The sequence below is a fragment of the Balaenoptera physalus genome, assembly GCF_965194825.1.
Source record: "Balaenoptera physalus genome assembly, chromosome: 14".
In the NCBI taxonomy this organism is placed as follows: Eukaryota; Metazoa; Chordata; class Mammalia; order Artiodactyla; family Balaenopteridae; genus Balaenoptera; species Balaenoptera physalus.
The window spans coordinates 69,613,131-69,635,034 of record NC_138893.1 but is presented as its reverse complement, the minus strand read 5'-3'; the positions used below and the strand labels follow the sequence as shown (position 1 = coordinate 69,635,034).

General features: G+C 49.6%; 2 protein-coding genes across 13 annotated transcripts in view; one reads left to right on the top strand and one right to left on the bottom strand.

Annotated features, from left to right (window-relative positions):
• The window catches only part of MARCHF8 (membrane associated ring-CH-type finger 8), a 111,823-nt gene extending 96,780 nt beyond the window's left edge, over positions 1 to 15,043 (top strand). For 6 of the 11 annotated variants that reach the window (XM_082423504.1, XM_082423502.1, XM_082423498.1 and 3 more), the window contains 5 exons: positions 6,175 to 6,257; positions 6,489 to 7,334; positions 8,772 to 8,952; positions 10,895 to 11,042; positions 11,458 to 15,043. In XM_082423504.1, the coding sequence (XP_082279630.1) occupies positions 6,175 to 6,257; positions 6,489 to 7,334; positions 8,772 to 8,952; positions 10,895 to 11,042; positions 11,458 to 11,762 (1,563 nt within the window). In that variant the 3' untranslated portion in view covers positions 11,763 to 15,043. The remainder of the gene's footprint in view (positions 1 to 6,174; positions 6,258 to 6,488; positions 7,335 to 8,771; positions 8,953 to 10,894; positions 11,043 to 11,457) is intronic. The other 5 variants (XM_082423507.1, XM_082423508.1, XM_082423499.1 and 2 more) reach the window with 3 other exon arrangements.
• A 78-nt stretch (positions 15,044 to 15,121) lies between these two features.
• The window catches only part of ALOX5 (arachidonate 5-lipoxygenase), a 59,468-nt gene continuing 52,685 nt past the window's right edge, over positions 15,122 to 21,904 (bottom strand). For both annotated transcript variants that reach the window (XM_082423487.1, XM_082423488.1), the window contains one exon: positions 15,122 to 20,797. In XM_082423487.1, the coding sequence (XP_082279613.1) occupies positions 20,618 to 20,797 (180 nt within the window). In that variant the 3' untranslated portion in view covers positions 15,122 to 20,617. The remainder of the gene's footprint in view (positions 20,798 to 21,904) is intronic.

Here is a 21,904-nt window from a genome sequence, read left to right as displayed (position 1 = left end):
AGTAACCTCCTGAGCAGAAAGTAAAGGTAAGGTGGTCTGGTAAGCAGAATTTCTAAATGGCCCCCCAAAGGTGTCCCACCCTGATGCCCAGAGCCTGTCACTATGATGAGACATTGCTGACGAGATCATTGTATTAATGGAATCACATGAGCTCATAAAGGCAGAGAGCTTTCTCTGGCTGGTGGCAGAGATTGGAAGCAAGAGTGGGCTTGAAGATGGGGAGGGATGGATGGGGAATGCAGGCAGCCCCTGGCTGACAACCAGCAAGTAAACAGGTCCTCAGTCCTAAACCTGCTAGGAACTGCCTTCTGCCAGCAACCTGAATGAATGTGGAAGTGCATTCTTCCCCAGAGCCTCCACAAAGAAGGGAGACCCTGAGCAGAGGGTCCTGTCACTCTGTCTGTCGCATGATACATTTGTGGTTTTGAGCCACTAAGTTTGTGGTAATTTGTTAACATAGTAATAAAAATCTAATACAAGTGGCAAATGCCATCTTTGTAGAGGAAAAACCTCTCTCTTGATAGCTGTCAGAGCCCTTCACTTTCAAAATCTCTGTGCTGACAATGTAACATGCTTTCTTTTTTTTTTTAAAGATTTTTTTTTGATGTGGACTATTTTTAAAGTCTTTATTGAATTTGTTACAATATTGCTTCTGTTTTATGTTTTGGTTTTTTTTTTTTTTTTGGCGGCGAGGCATGTGGAATCTTAGCTCCCTGACCAGGGATCGAACCCTCAACCCCTGCATTGGAGGAGAAGTCTTAACCACTGGACCACCAGGGAAGTCCCTAACATGCTTTCTTGATTTAGCCATCTTCTTTTTCTTTTACTTATTTTGATACTTTTGTTTGTTTGGTATGTTTTTTTGGTAGAAATACAGTAGTGCAATGACTTTCAAATTATGTTGACCATGATCCTTTGTAAGAAATAGTTTTTACATTGAAACTCAGTTCATTGACACACACAACTGAAAGAAAAAATTCCCCCAAAGACTTAATCATCATGTCAGATGCACTTTGACATCTATTTTATTTCATTGTTAAAAATGTAGGTCATGACCCATGAAATCAATTTCTTTACCAGTTTTTCCAGAATTGGAAAATCATTACAGTTGGTTGTGCAGTTTTATTGTACTTCTTAGACTTTCAGTCGCATGTTACTTTAAAAATAAATTTGTGTTTAGGAAATACCTGTTCATGGTTAAGTGGTATAAGGTTGGAAAGGGTCTTCATGAAAAGTCGGTGTCCCTCCTGCCCGGGGTCCCTGCTCTCCTTCCGTGTTTCACAGGAAACCACTATTGAGAGCCATTGACAGATAGTCTGCACGTGCCAGCGTGCGTGGTGTGGCTCTCGTCTCTGCCTGCTCCCTCCATATACCCCTTACTGCACATAATGAGCTTTCCCTTCTTTTAATGATTGCCCACCTTCCTTTCTATCATTGTACCAGTATTAACTCAGTCAGATACGAGCCCACGGGCAATGAGGTTATGCCACCCGTTTGCTCCCACAAACAGTTTTGTACAAACCTCTTCCTGCATATGTGTGAGGATGAATTCCTAAAAGGAGAGTTGCTGGGACAAAGTGCACGTGCATTTGTAATTCTCAGCGAAATTGCCGTCTTAGGAGGGAGGTTTACCAGGTCGCTTTCCCACCAGCAATGTGTAAGCATGCTTGTTACCCCATACTTTTGCCAACATGAGTATTTGATTTTTTTAAAACTCTTTTTGTTGTTGATGATGATGGTATTTCTCATTGGAGCTCTAATTTGTATTCCTTGTTGTGAGAGAGGTCAAGCATCTTCTGATGTTTTAGAGCCATCTGTATTTCCTTTCCCATTTTTTGATTAAGTCATTGATTTGATAAATCTAATTTGAGGTCCGTTGTAAACACGAGCCCTCTTTGCATCTTGCCCTCCTTCTCTAGTCCTTCCTCAAGTTCATTCTGGCTTAAAAGCAAACAAGCCCAACCAGACCATTTCTTGTGGCCCCATACCTGTTGATGAAGATCAGATGGGCTGATTCACTGTTGTTAGGGAGCAAAATGTTCTAAGTGTAGCTTTGCTGGTAAATGAAAAAGGGCCCAGTGGGGTTTTGCAATAGAGGAGGAGGAGGAAGTGGCTGAGAGGGAGGTTGGAAAGTAACGTAGTGGAAGGAGCAAGGGAAGGAAGTGAAGCAAAAAGCAAGCGGGGAAGGGTAGGGTTACGGAAGGTACAGCTGGTGTCCTTCAGGGAGGAAGGTCCCCTCCAGTGTCAAATTGGTAAGTTCCTGCCACGGACTGACTGAGAACTCTACATGGTGAGTCTGTTATGACAGGCCTCCCAATGGCAGTAAGTTCTCTTAAAGGGAAACAGAGGTGGGAGCATGCCAGCTTCTACCAGGGATATATGGAAAGTTTTCTATTCCTTATGTTTTTGGCAGTCTTGATAAAATCATTTAAAACAGTGGGTTGATAGGAAAGGCAACCATTAAGTGACGTGAGGACAGCAAAACAAACTTTTCATTCCTAAGAAATAAAAGCAACTGGGATTTAGGCCTAGACAGAATCCAGAGGTTTGTTTTGGCGTAATTGATTACAACATCTTAAAAAGAGGGGATTTTTACGAAAATTTTTTTGTAGTGAGATTGCTTTACATTCTTTTTCATGACCGGGAAGTCTCTTGTTTGAGAACCAACAAAGAACTTCAGGAACAGAGGGCTTAAGTTTTCTCAACACATATGAATTTTCTCGTTATGAACATTTACACCTTTTATCAGTAACTGGAGTCCTGTGTGGTCTGATCCTCGTGGAGGGGAGAGGGTGTTCTCCGGCTTTGTGCGGGGGGCACAGAGTCTCCTTTTCCCTTGAGCCAGCATGGCCTCCCGAATGTCACCCTGCCCCCTGCTCTCAGGAGGAGCTGGGGAGCTGTTGGCCCGAGCCTCTGAGAGGGGACTGCCAGCCCCTTGACTTACCTTGACCTCCCTGGTTGGACCCTGGAACTGTGTTTGAAGCTCTTGGCTTCATTTTGTCGTCGCCATTGTTGATCAGGCCAGTCTTTTAAATCCTCCGTGGTAGGTTGATAGATTTTACTCGGCCTGATACCAGCAACAAGTTAAGCTTTTTAAAGTTGCTGTCACTGTGCTTTGATGATCATTCTGTGCGAGGACTGGTCCTGAACTCTCAACATGTGCTCCTCTTTAGCTGGTGACAGAAAGGACCTCTACGGGGGCTGTGATGGCCCCATGAATCTTGCTCATTTTCTCGCTCTTAAGGAGAAGGAGCCGGGATAAGGCATTTGTTGGTTTGTATGTATGTAAAACAACAGTAAGTAGATTTTAAAATTTTCCTTGTAACCTCATGATCTAAGAAGAAGGGAGACTTCTTCTCTGTTATTGGGAGGCTTGTCGAGGCTTGGATATTACCTGCTGAAAGTGTCTCGTGATGTTCTTTGTGGGATCAGAGAGGATGAAGTGAGGGCAGGAGCACAGATAGAGGATGCCGAGGCTGTTCCTGTTTCCCAAACACAGCAGGGGCTCGGGGCTGCCGCCGTCCCGCAGGCCTGCCAGTCTGCTGCAAGTGCAGACACGACTCTGTGTGAGTCCCCATGACACACCTGAGCCGGGAACCTCATGGGGAAGGGATCGCAGATGTCAAGTGTGTGGATAGTCCGGCTGCTTCCTCAATGCAGATTTTGTTCTGCTCCGAGGCTCTTCCCTCCTACCACTGAGCCTTGCTATCACGGATGTGTGATAATGTGATCGTCACCCTGGACTTCCCGTTTTCACATGAATTACTTGAGGTTCAGAACAGGAGTGAGAGGCCATTTTGTCTTGGTTTCAGCTTCCCATCTGAGACCTGCCTCCTTTCAAAGACACTGATCCTGGGAGGGCCTCATTCTCCAGATAAGACCCCATTTTCCTTTCACAGGGTTTGCCTTCCCTTCAGAATACAGGAAAGTACGTGTGGTTTCAAGAGGCTCCTGTCCTTAGAATGTAACAAGGAGGGAGGTAACTAGGTATTGCCCCCGTCTTCTTGGTGAGCAGTATACTTTTCCCTTCCTCACGTGGGGAGGGCGCTTCCTTCTGTACCTCAGTCCAAGCGACTAAGCTTGAGCCGGCAACCAAGAGGAAGGAGAGCTGACCTCTTAGCAGTGAGGGACAAGGACGTGAACCTACATTCCCGTCCTCCCTTCCTCCCAGGTCTACTTGGGGAGGCATGGTGACGACGCTCACTTTTCTACACCATGACCAGCTTGTGGCCTTGCCTATGGATGCTGAACAGAGCTGCTGGTCACCCTCACAAGTTAAAGAAGGGAGCAAGAAGTTCAAGAAGGCTCCCCATCTCAGAGTGGGGCTAGGGCTGAACATCAGAGACCAGGCTGACTGTAGGAGCTGGGGACATTAGTGTGGCTCTCCTCAGCCTGCCTCTGTGCAGCGACTAACAGTAAAGGCCCTGTGTGCTCATCTCAGGAGAATAGACAGAGGAGCCCATGATGGCTGCCCTGGAGGAGGGCACAGGAGAAAGCAGAGGAGGGTGGGTAGCTCGTGCAGTGGGAACGTAGCAGCATAATATTGAGACCGCCGCCCCCCAACACACACACAATTTGTTTTAGAAGGAATCATGACCAAGTAGTGCAAGGTTATTGGAGGGATGTCATTTTCGTGGCTCCAAATAAACTTTAGATTCTTAAGAACTTTGACCAGCAATGCTTTTATGGAGAATATACCCAACGTTCACATGCACATTCACTTAGAAAGTAAATGTGGATTCTTTGGTGACTCAGAAGATGTGCTCATTGAGTAATGCTGCATAATTTTAGCATATACATGTAGCATGATACCATGTAACTTCTTGGATCAAGTTGCTTTAGGTTGAGCTGGGTTTAAAATGATGTATCATCCCCGTGCTGGGGAGCAGGAGTAGCCGTCCAGTGGACACCTCAGTCAGAGTGCCAGTTCTGTCTGGCTCTTCCCAGGCTGATGTATTCGCTGGAGAGGCAAGGTGGGGAGAGCTGTCCTGGTAGCTGATGCAAGTCCGTGGTCCCACAGCTGGAGTGCCAGGATGAGAGTACATCCTGGGGTTGGCACTGAGCGAGAGTGGGCGCTAGGCCTCAGCCGGGGACTAGTGGCCAGATGGGCTCTCCAGAATCAAGAAGCAGGGCTGAGGGCCACTGGAGTGGGCCTGGGGAGGGTAGGGAGGAGAGGTCAGCTTGCTCTTGATGACAGACTCACAGTACTGTCTTCCCGTGGCCCTTGAGTTGTCCCTCAGGATAACTGTCCTAAGCGGGGAAGAACACACAGGGTGCTGTGAGGGCCGTGGAATCTCAGGAGTCAGTCTTGATGAGGCCTGGCAAGGGCCCCACAGAGGCTGGAGTGGGAGGCTGGGGGACCCTCTAGTGGTGGTCGTGCATCCTCAGCCCAGCTGTGCTCCCTGATCCTATTTCTCTCCTCCACTTCTCTTCCCACCGTGGTACTTTCTCACCCTCCCAGACTTCTCTCTAATTTTGGCTTGTTCACGACCCCTCAGAGCCCCTGCTCTATCTCATGACCTCTTGCTATACTTTCTTCGACATTTACATGTTCTTGATAATTTTCTCAATACACAATCCCAAGATTAGGACTTGGGAGCATTCTGTGCTCAGCCCCCTCCTGGGCCCGGGGTTGAGCTCTGGGTTGGTGGCCCTGTGCTCAGGTAGTCTCCCCTTCGTATAAAGAGCGCTGGCAGGGTAGTGAGGGTTCGTGGACCAACTGCCAGGGGTTGAGGGAGGAGTGGCTCTCACATTCTGCCAACCTCGACGAGGATGATCCCAGGTACCAGGTTAAAGAGTGCTGGGTGGGAGAAGCAAGGCTGGCAGGGAAGGTGCTTCATGTTTCTTTTGCATTTGCGTGTACCTTACGGTGCTTGGTTTCTTGACTTATGTATGAACTAATTAAGTTTAGATGCTTAGAAGATAAATGACCACTGAATATACAGGAGGTTGATGGTGCTGTTCCAGAGTCTCAAATATTTCTTGGCTACACTTTTACCTTCATCTGAGAAAAGAAGAGTGCTGCTTGGTTTGTTCTTACCTTGGCTCGTAGGGACCTAATACGTGCTATTCACTGAGCGATGGGCAACGGCACACCCATTGCCATTCACAAGGAAGTGGTGTTTGCAGTCCCCTGGCTTTTCCTGAAAACTGACTGGAGGTGTGTTGTTGCAGGCTGGGGGCTCTTCAGTGGCATCCGCTCCAGTGTCTGCCTTCTCTCGCACTTCTGTCACGCCCTCCAATCAGGACATCTGCAGGTAATGCTCTGCTTCACACGCTACGGTGGTTCATGTGCATCTCAGGAATGAGCGTTCATGTCTGCAGGTTCTTGATTCTCCATATGCCTCTGCTCTAAACAATCAACCTGGTTTTACGTGCTGTTTGCTCACCAGGTACCACGCAAGTCTCATTTCTTCACTTTGATGTCTATTCACTTTTAAAATTGTTTTTACTTTCTGTGCTTTTATTCCACTGTTTTCTGCGTGCAGTTCCAGTGCAGTGTTTTCTGAGTGTTGTCACCACAGTCCCGTGCAGTCTGCTGTTGTCTTGAAAGCTCCTCCCTGCCAGAGTTCTCTGACACAAGGGCTCACTGTGACAGTTGTCTGTCAAGACACAGTGCAGGCATCAAAGAGAAATTCCCATGGCTCAGAGTGGGTCCAGGCCTTGAAGCCTGCTAAGAATACCAAAGCCAGAAGAACACTAAAGTTCTCAAAATCCCTGAATGATGTGGGTGAGAAGGCCCAGGATGCTTTGGAAAGTTTTGACTATGCGGAGAGAACTTGCTCTGAAGGGAAACTGATACTCCCTCAAGACCCGTGTCTCAGTATTAACAGGTTCCACCAGAAAGAAGAAAGAACACTGAATCGCAAACCTCTTGGCAGTTCCAAACATTCTTGTGTTTCATCCCTTTCCGCCAATCGTTCAGCGGCCTCAGAGGCGGGAGCCGGCAAGGGGGGCATGCACGTCCTGCTTCTGGACGAGAAGGCAGATGGCGAGGCCGTGTCCAGAAGCCGGCGGCTGCTCTGGTACCTGTTCTCGCTGTCACACGGCTTGAGCACCAGCAGCCTGCACTGGTTCCACGAGCTGGAGAGCTGCGCTGCTGGCCCGCACCCCGCCAAGTCCTCCAGCGGGCCGGCCGGGAGCGCGGGCTTCTGCTCCGACGAAACGGGAGATGATGACGTCTTTGAGGACAGCACATCCGCAAAACCGAAGAGCAGGGTCCTGCGGGCGCCCATCTGCTCGGCGGAAAAGGACAGTGACCTGGCTGGTCCTTCCCCTCTCTCTGAAAAGGGCCCCCCCATCTCTCCCGTGTCCACATCAGGGGATGCCTGCAGGTTGGTTTGACAAGAACCACCATTCTGACCCTCTCTGCTCCCCACACCTCCATGGCCTCATCTTGCTTTAATATGTGAAGTTTCAGGAAAATGAATAGGCAGTTGTACACAATTACAGATCAGTAAGTAGTTTTCTCCAGAACAGATTATTGGTATCATTTGAAAAACCCATTTTTATGACATGGGTCCCAAGGTAGTTTCATAAATGATAAAAGAGGAAGAAGCTACACATATTAAAGGCCAAGCTGACTCTTCTCAACTAAAAATAAGTAGCTTTTGCATGAGGAAAGTGGAAGAAAGAAAATAGTATCTCCAGTCTTCCAGCTTGATGGTCTAGATGTTAAGCATTGGCTTCCCCTCTCGACCTCGTTTTTACCCATCGCTCCACCTGCAACACGATGTCCATGGGGAAGGGCTGCTCTTCAGCAGCTCCTTCCTTCCTTCCTTTTAACTTGGATGCAGCCACTTCTGCCCAGGTCCTAACTCCACTTTTATCTTCCCGGGTGCAGCATCCTTGTCAGGCCTCCAAAAGCTTTCAGAATTCATTTTTGCCACTACTCTTAGGCCTTCCCCATTCTAACTTTTCCCCAGTGGCCCCTCCTCAGGATCAGCTCTTACCATTTCTTTTAACAATTGGATCAGAAACCCCTCTCACAGAAACAAACAGCCGAGAGCCTGGCCTGGGCCAGAGCCCAGTTCCTTTCAGGCCAGGTGTCCCTACCTGCTCTCCAGCTGCTGGAAAAGACCTTTCTGTTTCTCAAAATCTGTTAAGTTCCTTGAGGTTAGTAGCTACGTCCTGTTGCATGCACCCTTAGAAATAATGAATGATTTAAATCTCTCACTTATTGCTATGAGTGGTCCTGAAAAAAGAAATGAAATTGCAGCATCTTATAATAGTTTTTCAGGTCCAGGAGAAGCACTGTGGTTTCTCTGTTTACTCTCTGAGAGAGGACAGAAATATGTAGTTGTGGTGTGTGAAGGTGAGGTCAGTGATTATAGCTAGCAAGCAAAGTTCATCATCTTTTCAAGTCACTGGTATTTTTGAAAGGTAGAGTGCTGGTTTTGTTTTACACAGAAGTTTTACCTCTAATTATTTTAACATCACATAAGTTCTGGAAGATGTTTCCATGTTGCCTTAAATTCATCTTTTAGTGAAGTTCTTAAGTCTTACCCAAAATGACTGCTTTGTCATTTCTTATATCATTTTTTCCTCTCTGATGCCAAATGCCATCCAGACTTTCCATGTTGGTGCGGTAAGCTAGAAAGTTTTAGCTTGTAGTAATTGTTTTCATTTGTGTTTGTATGTTTTCGTGCTTATAGTCATTTTGTGATGTTTGTTTCTGAACGTTTTCCTTGGGGGGACTGACCTTCCACTGAAGCGTCGTCTTCCCTGTTGTGTGGCCCTCCTTGTAATGACTGGCTTTCCTTCCGCCACAGGATCTGTCACTGTGAAGGGGATGACGAGAGCCCTCTGATCACACCCTGCCACTGCACAGGGAGCCTCCACTTTGTGCACCAGACCTGCCTGCAGCAGTGGATCAAGAGCTCCGACACACGCTGCTGTGAGCTGTGCAAGTACGAGTTCATCATGGAGACCAAGCTGAAGCCTCTGAGAAAAGTATGTGCGAGGCCACCCTCGGAAGTACTTTAGCTTCACTGAGATGAGCACCCAGAAGGGTCAGCACCTGGGACTGGGTGGAGCCACAGCTGGCTTGTGTTCACTCCTTTAAGAAGTGGGGGCTGGTGTGTACATGCATGTTTCTGGTACTGATTTCCAAGCCCCTCCTCTCAGTAAGAAGCTCTTTCTGTCCATTCAGTCATATGACGTTTTCTTTTTCCTTAAAACTAAGTCTGCCTGCTTGTCTGTATCAGTCATTTGGCCCTTGACCACAGAGTGTTTTGTGACATCTTAATCAGCATTAAACTTTGTATGTATTAACTCTTCATGCTTTGCCTCTAATTAGGTCCATATAGTGGAGATTAGTATCTCTCCCCAGCACAAAGAACAGCATAACATGGTAAATTTATTTCTATATACCTGTGAGAAGTGTTTGCTAGATGGGAAGTGGGGGCAGATGGGAAAAGAAAGGAACCACAGGCATTACATGCCACACAGCTCTCTTCAGGTCCCATGTCCTTGCTTCCTCTGAAAGGAGCCTCATCCGGTGCTCCCCTCCTGTGTAAACACTGGCCGTTCAATGTGTCTGTGTGCCCAGAGTATGGAGAGGTTTTGTTTGGAAGAATAAAAGGTTTGTTCTTATCTCAAAACTCATAAATTGCAAGGGGAATTACATAATCAGGTAACAGCACCAACATGCCAATTCAATGCTAACTTCTATGGTGATCGCTCGTATCAGATATTCACAGAAGGAAGTATTCATTGTGGGTCGGAGCTCTGGGGAAGCAGAGTGGTGGTAGCATCATAGAATGTTTGGTGTTGAAACAGTTCTTGAAAGATCAGTAGGATTTAGAGGGAAAGTGAAAGGACTCTAGAGAGGTCAGATTGTCTCTGGAGAAAAGCATCCACCGCAAAGGTAGGGTGAGCATTTCAGGGGAGTGTGAAAGGCTTGAACTGAATGTGTCTTAGAAAATCAGGGGGACATTTTAGGAGGGAAGCCAGATGAAGATACTGTGTCGCACCATAGCAGAAACAAATCTGGATGTTAGAGAAGGCAGGCGCAAACTACTTAAAAAATGTTTTGTCCCATAAAAGCCTTATTGTTTTTTGGGCACCTACTCTATGCTGATCGCTCAAGTGAGTCTTATGGCACTTTGACCAATATAGATAGTCCATGAAGGCTCTACTTTCAGCTTATCCTGCATAGAACCACCTGGAAAGGTTGTGAGTAGGACTGGCAGAGGATATGCAGTGTTTACACTTGTTCTTTTTCTCTACCTCTATGTGTTTTCTTCTGATTCGGAAACCAGTAAATGAAAAAGAAAATCTGGCTATTTGGAGTAAATTAATGAGCTCCTAGAGGAGATGGGACAGACTGCTTGTACCAGGAACTCTTAGCATCGATTTCACAGTGTTGCTGCCAATGTAGCAGAGGACCAAAGAGTGAGCGCCCTCCACCATCACCTTCACGACACAGTGTGACCCATCTGCTAGTGTGTTGTGGTGTCATCAACCCCCTTCTTCCCCTCACTCATGCCAGTCAGCAAGTCACGGAAACTTAAAGTGTGCCACCTGGGTCTTGGGCCAATGTGCTGTTTTCATCAGGACCAAAACCATAAAGTCTTGTATCAAAGCCACTGAATGCCTGCTTTGCCAGAATAAGCAGCCAGGGGATTGCTGGTGGTGGTTCATAGCTCATCTTGATCCCAGCTTCTCTTCATTGCCTAGAAAGTTGGATGTGGACAGAATACCAGTGCCTGGTACCTGGTTGATGCCACATGGTTTAAAGGGAGCGACTCTGGGTGTTTGGGGAAATTCATCTAGCTTGGGAAAGGGGGAGGGAGGAGGGAAGCCAGTCTTAACCATCAACAAAGCTCTCACCCCATCGTAGCGCTTTACGCCCATGAGCCTGAGTCTCACGCTCTGCGTGTTGTCTTTCCAGTGGGAGAAGCTGCAGATGACAGCCAGCGAGCGCAGGAAGATCATGTGCTCCGTGACGTTCCACATCATCGCCATCACCTGTGTGGTCTGGTCCTTGTACGTGCTCATCGACCGCACTGCTGAGGAGATCAAGCAGGGGCAGGCAACAGGTATGTGCTCAGAATGAAAGGTGCACCCAGGAGATCCTGGATGGCACAGTGGGTCTTAGGATTGGGATGTGATTCCAGGTTGATTTTCAAGTAAGACCTCAAATGTCTGGGCTTCTGGAAGGAGGCATCAATTATGAGGCACCACGCATCCTTTTTGGATGTTTCTTTTGCTGTGGTGGTAGTTTTGAAAACCCAGTCAGGAGAGATCAAATCATGGAGAGAGAGAATCTCCACGAATGCCCCCTGGAAGAGCAGGATAAAAGGCAGTGGATATGCTCTTCCACTCCTCCTCCAGCGAAGCAAGATTCGATGAGTTAAGAATCCATGGTTATGGGAAGTTCAGAAATTGTGTTTTATTTACTTCACATCTTAAATAAGGTCGGCTGATAGGCTAACCGGGTTTTTTCCCTTCCAGGAATCCTAGAGTGGCCCTTTTGGACTAAATTGGTGGTTGTGGCCATCGGCTTTACTGGTGGACTTCTTTTTATGTACGTTCAGTGCAAAGTGTATGTACAATTATGGAAGAGACTCAAGGCTTATAACAGAGTAATCTATGTCCAAAACTGTCCAGAAACAAGCAAAAAGAATATTTTTGAAAAATCTGCACTAACAGAGCCCAACTTTGAAAATAAAGATGGACGTGGAATCTGTCATTCCGACACAAACTCTTCTTGTTGCACAGAACCTGAAGACACTGGAGCAGAGATCGTTCACATCTGATGATGTGGAGGGTGTGTAGTTCTCCTGGACATCTGCGAACAGCTGAAGGAAATTGTTTACTGCCAATTGTGTACATTTTCTTATGTCCTTTAATAGCATAGACTGGGCAGGTGACTATTTTTAATGGCTTCTCTTTTTCTAAACCCTCCTTAGTGACTCTCCTGGAAAACCCTCACGTCAGCTGTGCACGGCTGGGTTCTGCTTCCGCCAGCGTGTCTACAGGAAGGGAAGTTGGAAGAGCCCGTAACACCGTGATGGGGCGCTGGCTGGGTTCTGGCCTGTAGTCTTGAGCAGAATGAGAGAATAAGATGCCAAACCTGAGGTTAGAGCAGGAGCTGGTAGCGCCTGGGCCCTGATGCGCCTCTTCCAGTTGGCAGGTCCCCTCACCGACCCTCTGGAGTGGAGTGTTGGGAACATCTAGCCGTGAGGAGAGGCTTCCCCCTCACCAAGCAGAGCGCGGGGAGGCCGCCACTGACAGTTCCTGAGCAGACGGGCCGTGGTGCTCTGTGCGTGGTGGTGAGTGATTCACTAAGCAAAGCAAAGCACTTTACAAAAAGAGAATCTGTATTTTGTAATATGTGTGTCCCATGGGATTGACATTTAAAAGGACGTCTCATTTAGAAACCTTCCCTTCATGACCCTGATTATCTCTTTCACATTATAATAGATCTAAAGCCCTTTTTGCCTTATATATGCTAAGAAACGTGACATCTACTCTGTGTCCATAAAAGGGACTTGTGACTCTAAAGCAGGACAAACAGGTCTGAGGCTTTTTCGTAACACCTTATGGGAATTAATGGATGCTAAATGGCAGTTCGAGCGTAATTCCTGTGGTTTTGAGCCTGTTTTATGACAAGTCTTCATGTCATAGGGCTGCCCTGAATGTTTCTTTTTTTTCGGTCAGCCTGGAAGAAGGGTTCATGAGATCTAAATGAAAAGAAGTAAGTAATTAGAACAAAACTGAATATTTAAAAACTATTCCTTTAAAGACAAACCTCTCCAGTTTGTGCTGGCTTCACACTGATGGAGTAGGCATTGCATCGCCCTGGTCTGGGGCGTGCACACTGCAGGTGCTCCTGGGTGCCTGCCACTCAGCCAGCCCCTGCTCCCGGCACATTCTGTGGATCACTGCCCAGGGCAGAGAGGCAGACGGGCTGGCTCTGGGGTGAGGGCCAGGAGTGAGCAGCAAACTGCCCTGGTCCACTGTGTCCCTGATCCCAGCCACTCCCCTGCCCATTTGTCGCCTTAACTGGACTGAACAGAGAGGATCCTTTAGGGGCCCCTGGCCCTGCTATCAGTCCATTCTGTCATCAGGGATTATCTCCTGTACCATTTTTCATAAAACAAAACCAAAATTACTACCATCAAATGGCCTTTGTCCTTTTAAAAAGGTCTGCTTAAAATTCTGTTTCTAAAGACCAGTTTCATCATGCCAGGCAAATAAGAGTCAACTCCAGGAAAATAGGCCAGGGGGGTCTGCGGTGTAAGTTAGGTATGCCCGGATACTTACTCTCCAGGAAGCTCTGCAGATGAGCATCTGGGGTGAGATGCCTGGGGGTCCTGCCCGCCATCCTCCGAGCCTTAGTTGCTTCATCCAGCTGTTAAGAGGAGGAAGCAAACAGAAGATGATTGCTTTCCATTTCAGAGTAGAAGCCCCATGGTTTGTTTTGAAAGCCAGGAGGAGGCTGAAGGATCTTTAAGCTCTGGAGGAGGGCTTTGCCCTGCCATGGCGTCTCTGGTCTGGCAGCTGCTGTCCAGTTGTAGCCCATCCCTGGAAATAGGTCAGCCGGCCCTCTCTGTCTCCCAGGGCACATCCAGCCCGTGCCTGTGCTCACTGTGCCCCAAAGTGCAATTACCTACACCCCTTCTCAGCCTGGGGACACCAAGCAGCTACAGACTGTCCACTCAGGAGAATCCCAGGTCAGCCCTGCCTGTGCCCCTTAGGAACTGCCTGGGCAAGGCCCCTTGACCCTCTAACGGCAGATGAGTGGTCAAGGGAAGACTGGGATAGATTTTTAAGTGGGAATCTTTCCCTTTCCCCCCGGTGGAACGCCTTATGCTGGACTTGAAAAGCACTGAGACTTTCTATAGAGAGGAGAGTGTGCTTAGGTGGCGCAGCCCCAGGGCAGCCCACCCAGTGTGCCTGGCACCCTCTATGGCGGAGGTGCCTTTATAACCATGACTGTTGTGTTGCTCCCATGCCCAACCAGACTCTCGCGGGAAGCCCTGTCACTTCTTCTTAGGAAGGGCCTAAACACCATCTCGTCACCTCCAGCCAAGCTCCTAAAAGCCTCTGCCTGTGGACAATCAGCCCCATGTCCTTCTTTTCTCTCCTGGGGTGGCACACAGCTACCCGGTTGCCTTTCTCTTTCCTCGCAGGTTCTGTTGAGCACCTCTGACCCCCTACTGAGTCCCAGGGCTAATCTCTTCCCCGAAGGGACTAACGGTGAGTGTGAAGCCCTGCCAAGGTTGGGCTGTGCTGCCACCTAGTGGGAGCTGTGGATCTGCCAGGCATTCCTTTAGTCTGTGTCAGGGGGCTTAATTATTCCCCATTTCCTCATCATTTTGCACCTGGCTTTAGTGAGAAGATGACACTTGGCTGAACTATATAGAAACATGGAATGAGCTTGCAGGTCTCAGGGCCAGGGGGGCTGATATTTGTAGGCCAGGCAAGGGGGAGAGGGAAGCAGCCTCAGGGGTGTCGCCAGCCAGCCATCTCTGATTTGGCCTCTGTTTCCCCTCAAATTATAGTTCAACTGAAGGGCTTTTGTGCTTGGGTTTATTTTAAGATTTTCCTGAAAATCGTGAAAGACCTCTTCCTACCACAGGCCCCTAATGTCACTTCCTTTTTTGCTTCCATCCACTCTTTTCAATCTTATGGGTCCAGTTTCAAAACCTGCGGGTGTGCCCTACCTGGCTACAGACATACAGACCCCAGGCAGTTGGGCCCGTTCAAGAGCCTCAGCTAAGGCCTGCACGGGTTCGAGCTGCCTGTGCTGCCTGGTGGTCGGCTGCAGAGCTGGAGGAGGACTGGGCACGGCAGGGTGTAAAGATCCACGACAGTGTGGATTTGGCCTAATGCAAATACGCATTTGAGATACTTCCCCTCTTGGATCTGATTTGAAATATGCAGCTTCCATCTCTAGTCCAAGGAAAGACTGAAACATAGGGAAGTAAAAGCATTTGTCTTTGTTTTGGAAGTAATTGTGCAACTCATCACCTATTTAGATGCAGTGTTTGTAGGAGGTTGATTGTTAATAAAGACCAAATTTACACTGGCATGTGTGGTGTAGTTTCTAAAAGGCACTTCACATTTGAACTTTTTCTTAACTTAGAGAATTTCGAGTTATCTAAATGTCTAGTTTTGTATCCCTTTGTGTATGTTCACTGTTCTTCAGTATTACTGCTTGAATAATTCTCTGTATTGGGGGGTGGTGGTGGTTGTACTATACACGGGAGTATCTAATTGCAGCAATAAAGCTTTTCTTTAAAAAGGAGTTTTGCCATGAAAGTGTTTTCCTGCAAGGAGGCTGGGAACATTGGCAAGCACTCCAGTGGTCTGGTCCCCTTTCCGGATTCTTCTGGCTTGCACATCAGGAAAGTAAATCAGGCAGACTCGCGTGCAGATTTGGTCTGTCCCTGTAAGGGAGGAGGGATCCCTCAGTAACTGGCAGTGGGAAGGAGTGGGTTCTGGAGGATGTGTGGGCGTGGGAGTGAAAGCTGAAGTCGTTCTCACAGGTGTGCTTGTCTCAGACATCCAGGCTCAAACAACTTGGACTCACCACACTCAAGTTCTCTCAACTTGAGAGAAGCCAGACTCAAGTTCAGGGCGTGTATGGCAGCATGACCATTGGAACGGTACATTGCTTAGCTAGCCTTATCTGCTGAAACATATACTGAAGCACAGCCCAGCTGAGTGAGGGAACGGGGCAGGGCCGACAGGGCTGCTGGCGATAGCTTAGCCTGACTGCATCTCCTGGCTCCTGGCGGGGCTTCCCTGAGTAATGACAGTGCTGTCGATCCTCCAGTCTCGGGACTGCAAACCACTCCCGGGTCTGGGAGTGCCCAGGGCGGGCACCTGGCTTCACCTTTGTACACCAGGTGAAAGGAGGGAGGCCAAGGTCGCCCCAGCATACTGTCTTTGGTGAGCTGGGAGAGTCCGTCCACGAGTGCAGGGAGACTGGGGAGCTAATAAGCAGGAGGGTGCTTTGCCACGTGTCCTTGCCTGACTTCGGAGAAGAGGTCCCCAGAACTGAGTGGAGCTGTTGAGGCTCCTAGAGGAAGAGGTGGCCGCAGAGCAGCTGAATCTGCTCAGGTGTGGGCTTGTGGGAGGGACGGGGGCCAGCGTGTGCCCCAGCCCTCCCCCCAGAGCTCACTTGAGCTCAAGCGTCAGTTGGAGGGAGTGGCGAGGAGCATGGAGCTGAAAGAGGAACCTTTTGTAAGAATGCGAGGTGGGGACTGCCCCGTGAGGAGCCTCTAGCTTTGGGGGCCCGATGAATTTGCGTTTGGCTGAAGGGACGCCCAATAAGGTCTTGTTGCCGGCAGGCTTGACACAGTGCCACCCCCAGGCCTCTCTGCCCTTTGACACCAGCCACAAAATGATGGGTTGGGGCCGCTGATGGCACACCGCTAGGGGCAGTTTGAATCCTCTAGGTCGGGGGGTGGCCCACCACTGCTCGCAGACCAGCCTCCTGTTTCGTAAACGCACTTGTAGATGTACAGCCTTGCCCCTTCATTGACGCTGTATTCAGCTTATTTCCTGCTACAATGGCAGATCGTATGGCCTGCAAAGCCTACAATATTTACATGCCCCTTTACAGAAAAAGTTTGCCAACCCTTGGCCCGTGTGATCAGCGCCCCCTAGAGTTGTTGCTGCACAGCCCATGTGGTGTGAGAGGCGTAGATGACCCTCTCTAGGGCCTGTCTTTTCTCCCAGCCTCAAAAGTGCAACAGTGACCAGGAGTCCTGCTGCACGTCTGTGTTGCCGGGTCAGGAAAGAGCCGAGAAGGGTAATTCAGGGGAGAAAGAGGGAGAGGGATGAGCCGGCTGTCCTGAGCCGAGAGAGTTCCTCTGGGCTGGCAGGCCCAGCCCCTCGGCCGTCAGAGGAGCCACGTCGGCCCTGCCTCGCCAGGCTGCCTCCCTCGGAGCTGAAGTGAGGGGAGCGGAGTCCAGGCTCTGCGGGCACGATCTCGGCGTCCCCTCCGCATTAGGTGGGCGTCTGCAGGTCCAGGGAGCCAAGCTGGGCTCCACTTTGGTCCCCTTGTCCAGCTTCCACCCTTTCACTGGAGACACACAGCGCCAGGCACTCAGCAGAGGGGAGCTGGCCCGGCTGTGCTTCCCGGCACCGCCGTGGCACAGTCTGCAGGGGGACCAGGGGGGATGGGAAAAGGCAACGCAGGTTGTTGCGAGAAAGAGTAGTCTGTTATCCTTATTCTCCTGCTTTTCTGTTGTTAAAATGCTCTGTCATGAAGCAGTGATGAGAGTAGCTGGTAGCACTTGGCGGGGGTGCTTTTTGTGGATTGGTTGGTTCATACCAACAAAAACTTGGTAACACAAATGTCCCTCCAGATGTTTCTTGCAGAACTTTTCTGTCCCATAAAATCCAGTCACTTGGGAACCCTGGTCCTGGGGCTCTTTCCTCAGCCATAGGAGGTGTGTGGTTCCCTGAGGATTGTATAAGTGCCCGTGTCACACTCCTGGGGGGACGCCCATAGCTTTTATCCGATTTTCAAAGTGGTCTGTGCTTCCCCTCCACAGGAACGTCCTTCACCCAACACTAAGAACAGGTGCTCCAGTCTGACCCCCATGTATAGCGGGGAAACTGAGGCCCAGGGAGGGCGTTGCTCTGAGTCACGGAGACCTCTCTGACTCAGGGCTCTCCTCCCACCCCACCCTCCAGATCTCAGCCAGTTTCTGGGGTGTCTGGGAAGAAATGCAGCCAATTTCCAATTCCCCCACTCCATCTGATTCCACCCTGTGGAGGCCCAGGCCCAAGAGACAGAGTTGGGCTCTCTGGGCTCATCCCACCGTTTATGGTGGAGGAAGCGAGGGAGGACGTGGAGCTCCTGGGAGCAGGGCTGCCCGCTGGGTTGAATTAGCAGCTACCTGACCGGCTTCTGTCTGTTGGAGTCCTGCCCCCCAGAGGCCTGCTGGCAAAGGCTTCACTGCTTCAGAAGCACTTGTAAATTCTTAAAATGTTGGAGATGAAAGGTACTCTGGTGCGAGATCACCCAGAGGCATCACAGCAGACCACTAGCTTGGCCTGGAAGGCCCAGCTCCCCTCCAGCTGGCGGCCTCTCAAGGGTTCCTGATCTTTGCTGAGCTTCAGTTTCCTCATCTGTGGACTGGGGCTGACACTCCCCGCCAAGCCCCTTCAAGGGGAGCTTTAGAGGTCAAGGCAGTGCTGATGAGTCCCCACATTTCTCTTTTTAAAGGGTCCACCCAGGAATGTAAATTGGTGCAGCCACTATGGAAAACAGTGTGGAATTTCCTCAAAAAACTAAAAACAGAGTTGCCATATGATCCAGCAATCCCACTCCTGGGCATATACCCAGACAAAACTCTAATGTGGGGCTTCCCTGGTGGTGCAGTGGATAAGAATCCGCCTGCCAATGCAGGGGACACAGGTTTGAGCCCTGGTCCAGGAAGATCCCACATGCCGCAGAGCAACTAAGCCTGTGTGCCACAACTACTGAGCCTGCGCTCTAGAGCCCGCGAGCCACAACTGCTGAAGCCCGCGTGCTTAGAGCCCGTGCTCTGCAACAAGAGAAGCCACCGCAATGAGACGCCTGCGAACTGCAACGAAGAATAGCCCCCGCTCGCCGCAACTAGAAAAAGCCCGTGCGCAGCAACAAAGACCCAATGCAGCCAAAAATAAATTTTAAAAAAACAACAAAAAAAACCTCTAATGTGAAAAGATACATACATGCATCCCTATGTTCACAGCATAGATGTGTGTGTGTATATGTGTATATATATGTACATACATACATACATATATATATAATGCAATATTACTCAGCCATAAAAAATAATGAAATCTTGCCATTTGCAGCAACATGGATAGACTTAGAGATTATCACACTAAGCGAAGTAAGTCAGAAAGAGAAAGACAAATACCATATGATATCACTTATATGTGGAATCTAAAAAATGACACGAACTTATCTATGAAACAGAAACAGACTCAGAGACGTAGAGAATGGACTTGTGGTTGCCAAGGGTGGGGGGCAGGGGAGGGATGGATTGCGAGTTTGGGATTAGCAGATGCCAACCATTATATATGGAATGGATAAACAGCAAGGTCCTACTGTGTAGCACAGGGAGCTATACTCAATATCCTATAAAAAACCATAATGGAAAAGAATATGAAGAAGAATTTATATATATATATATGTATAACGGAATCAATTTGCTGTACAACAGAAATTCACAGAACATTGTAAATCAACTCTACTTCAATAAACTAAAAAAAAAAAAAAAAGTCCACCCAATGCTCCTTCCCCCAGGCTGTACCAGTGCACATGGAGGTAAGAGGGTACTTCAGGCCCAGGGACCCTAAGGACACGCTCACTGCTCCTCACTACTTGGGGTGTCAGGCTGGTGGGGGGAGGATGACTCCTGGGCTAAAACAGAGCCGACCAGATGGCCAGGGGTGGCTGGCCTAGCACATCAGGTATACACTTTCCTGAAACCCTGTGGATCCCACTGACCCGATTCTGAAGCCAAGGGCTGGGGGCTGGGGCGGGGTATGTGTGGAGGAGGAGACAGTGGATTGGCATCCCCAAGCTCAGGGCTGGCTCTGCTTCTTGGGCCTGAGGAAAGAAAATGCATTTTTTAAAAAGTCATGTTGCTTCCTCTGCCATAGGAGAAAACAGCCCCCAGCTCTCAAGACGATGCCTGGAGTCTGTAGGTTAGGTGCCTAGTCGGGAGGAGAATACGGGAGCAGCAGGGTGGTGACTTATGCCAGCCCTAGGCCACCATTAGGGCACAGAAATAAATACGGCGGGTTCCCTATCCTCCAGGGGCTCTAGTTCCAAGGGCGAGACCACATGGGAGGACAGAAGAGGTTTGAACAAAGCCCTGGGGGAGAGATGAGCTCTGTCTGGGCAACTAGGGTGTCTCCCCAGAGGGGATGAGATCTGGGATGTGTTCTGAAGGAAGAGTAGGAGTTTCTGGGCAAAGAAGAGAGAAAAGCACCTTTTCTCCAGACTGAGGGTTGGGGGGAGGCTTTTGCCTACATGGGATCACAATGATTACGGCTTTTTTGGGTCGGGGAGGGGATTGAGCTGTTTGGGGTGATTGGAACGTAGCATGTAGAAGGAGACCTGTTTTGAATGAACAACTTTATTTTTATGAAAACCAATTCTGAATGCATTCAACAAGAATTTATTTGGGCACCTACTGTATGCAAGAAATTGAACTAAGCATAAATAGAACAGAAAATAATCATCCCGTGTCCCCAACAAGAGCAAACATTCATCAGTTATGCTGCTCTGTGGGGCTTTCCTGCTGCAGAAGCGCTGAGCTGGGTGGGGGGCAGGAAGCTACACAGTCCTGCTCTGTGTAGGAAAGGTCCCTGCAGTGTTTACACACTTTGATCAAAGTATGGGATTCACTAGAGACCGAGGAACAAACAGGAAAATGCACCGAAGCTTAGCTATGTCATGGTCTAACCTGGGGAGCCTTTGGTTTGAAGCCAGGAGCCTGGGGCCTGCGGGCAAATTCCCAGGAATCAGAAGGCCCGCCCTGCAGCCGCCCTGGGAGCCTGCCCTCCTGGGCAGGCTGGAGTCTGGGTGCCGAGCCCAGCCTTGAGCAGCTGGCCATCCCAGAGTGAGACGGGCTCAGGCGGCCACTCAGATGGCCACGCTGTTGGGAATCCGGTCTGGGGACAAGTAGTAATACGGCAGCTTCTTGTTCTTATTGCGCTCGGCGATCACGCTGACAATGGCGTCAAGGTTCTTACGGAATCGGGCCATGGCCTCCTTTACAGGCGTCTCGATAAAATGCTCCTCCGGGTACATGCCCAGGAACAGCTGAGGACCCAGACACGACAGAGACACGTTAATCTGCGATGAGGCGATGTAAACTGACAGGCCTTGTCCCACCCCCAGAGACCAACCTTTGGGAGGCAAGGCGTGTGCTCACCCCCCCATCTTCACCTCCTGCCACCTGCTGAGAGCGCCCCAAGAATGCTCCTGGGCTGGGACCTTACAGGTCAGTGCCCTGCCGCAGGGTGGCTATAAGGACGTGTAAAGGTGCAGGCGGACGTGGAGGCGGGGGTTAGTCCTGGCTGTGGTGGGCATGTGGCCTGGTCCCAAGCAGCACTCCCACCTTCCCGCCTGAACTCGGGGCAGCAGGGCCACAGGGGCCAGCGCAGGCCTTCTCTCCAGCCCAGGACGGCCACAGCCAGGCTCTGTTGGGGGTGGTATGCCCATTTGCACACCCACACAGATGTCTGCAAATTAAAACTAGGCGTATCTTTTAGAAACAAACTATGCGATTGTTAAAATTGGAAAGTTTCATACCCAGGGCTGGTAAAGGTGGGAGAAATATCCCGTGCTATTGATGGGGTTTTAGATTTAGTTTGTGGAGGGCAATTCAGTCTTAACATTCTTTGACCAAGAAACTCCTCTACAAGGAACGTACTGGTTCTACGGACACACGTGCCAAGACCCATACATGCAGATGTTAGCGAGGGACCACGACATTAGCAAAGGTCCCAAAGCAACTCAGATGCCAACGAATGCCTGCGGGTCTGGGGCTGGTTCAACTGGGCCGTCATTCTGAGCAGCCATGAGCCGATACCGTGGGGCTGTGTCTACCGAGAGCCGGCTTTGGGATTAGCTTCAGGAAGTTGTACATGTGTGGGAATGTCTCAGAAGATACCCCGGACACTCTCAGCCCCACCGCTGGGGTGCCGGGGAGAAACCCACATGACAGAGCTTTGTCAGTGGTGGGGGTGGGGGGTGCCCTTGTGGGGAGTGTCCCAGTGTCCCCCTGCTCTCCTGCCCCGCCCACCCTGAGCTCCAGCCAGGCTTGGGCCTCAGGGCTCCATGGGCCCCTCCAGCCTTGCAAGTCAGGATTCCTGGCCAGCAGGGGTCCAGCCTGAGCCCTAAATCACAAAACCCTGGGGTTGAGGA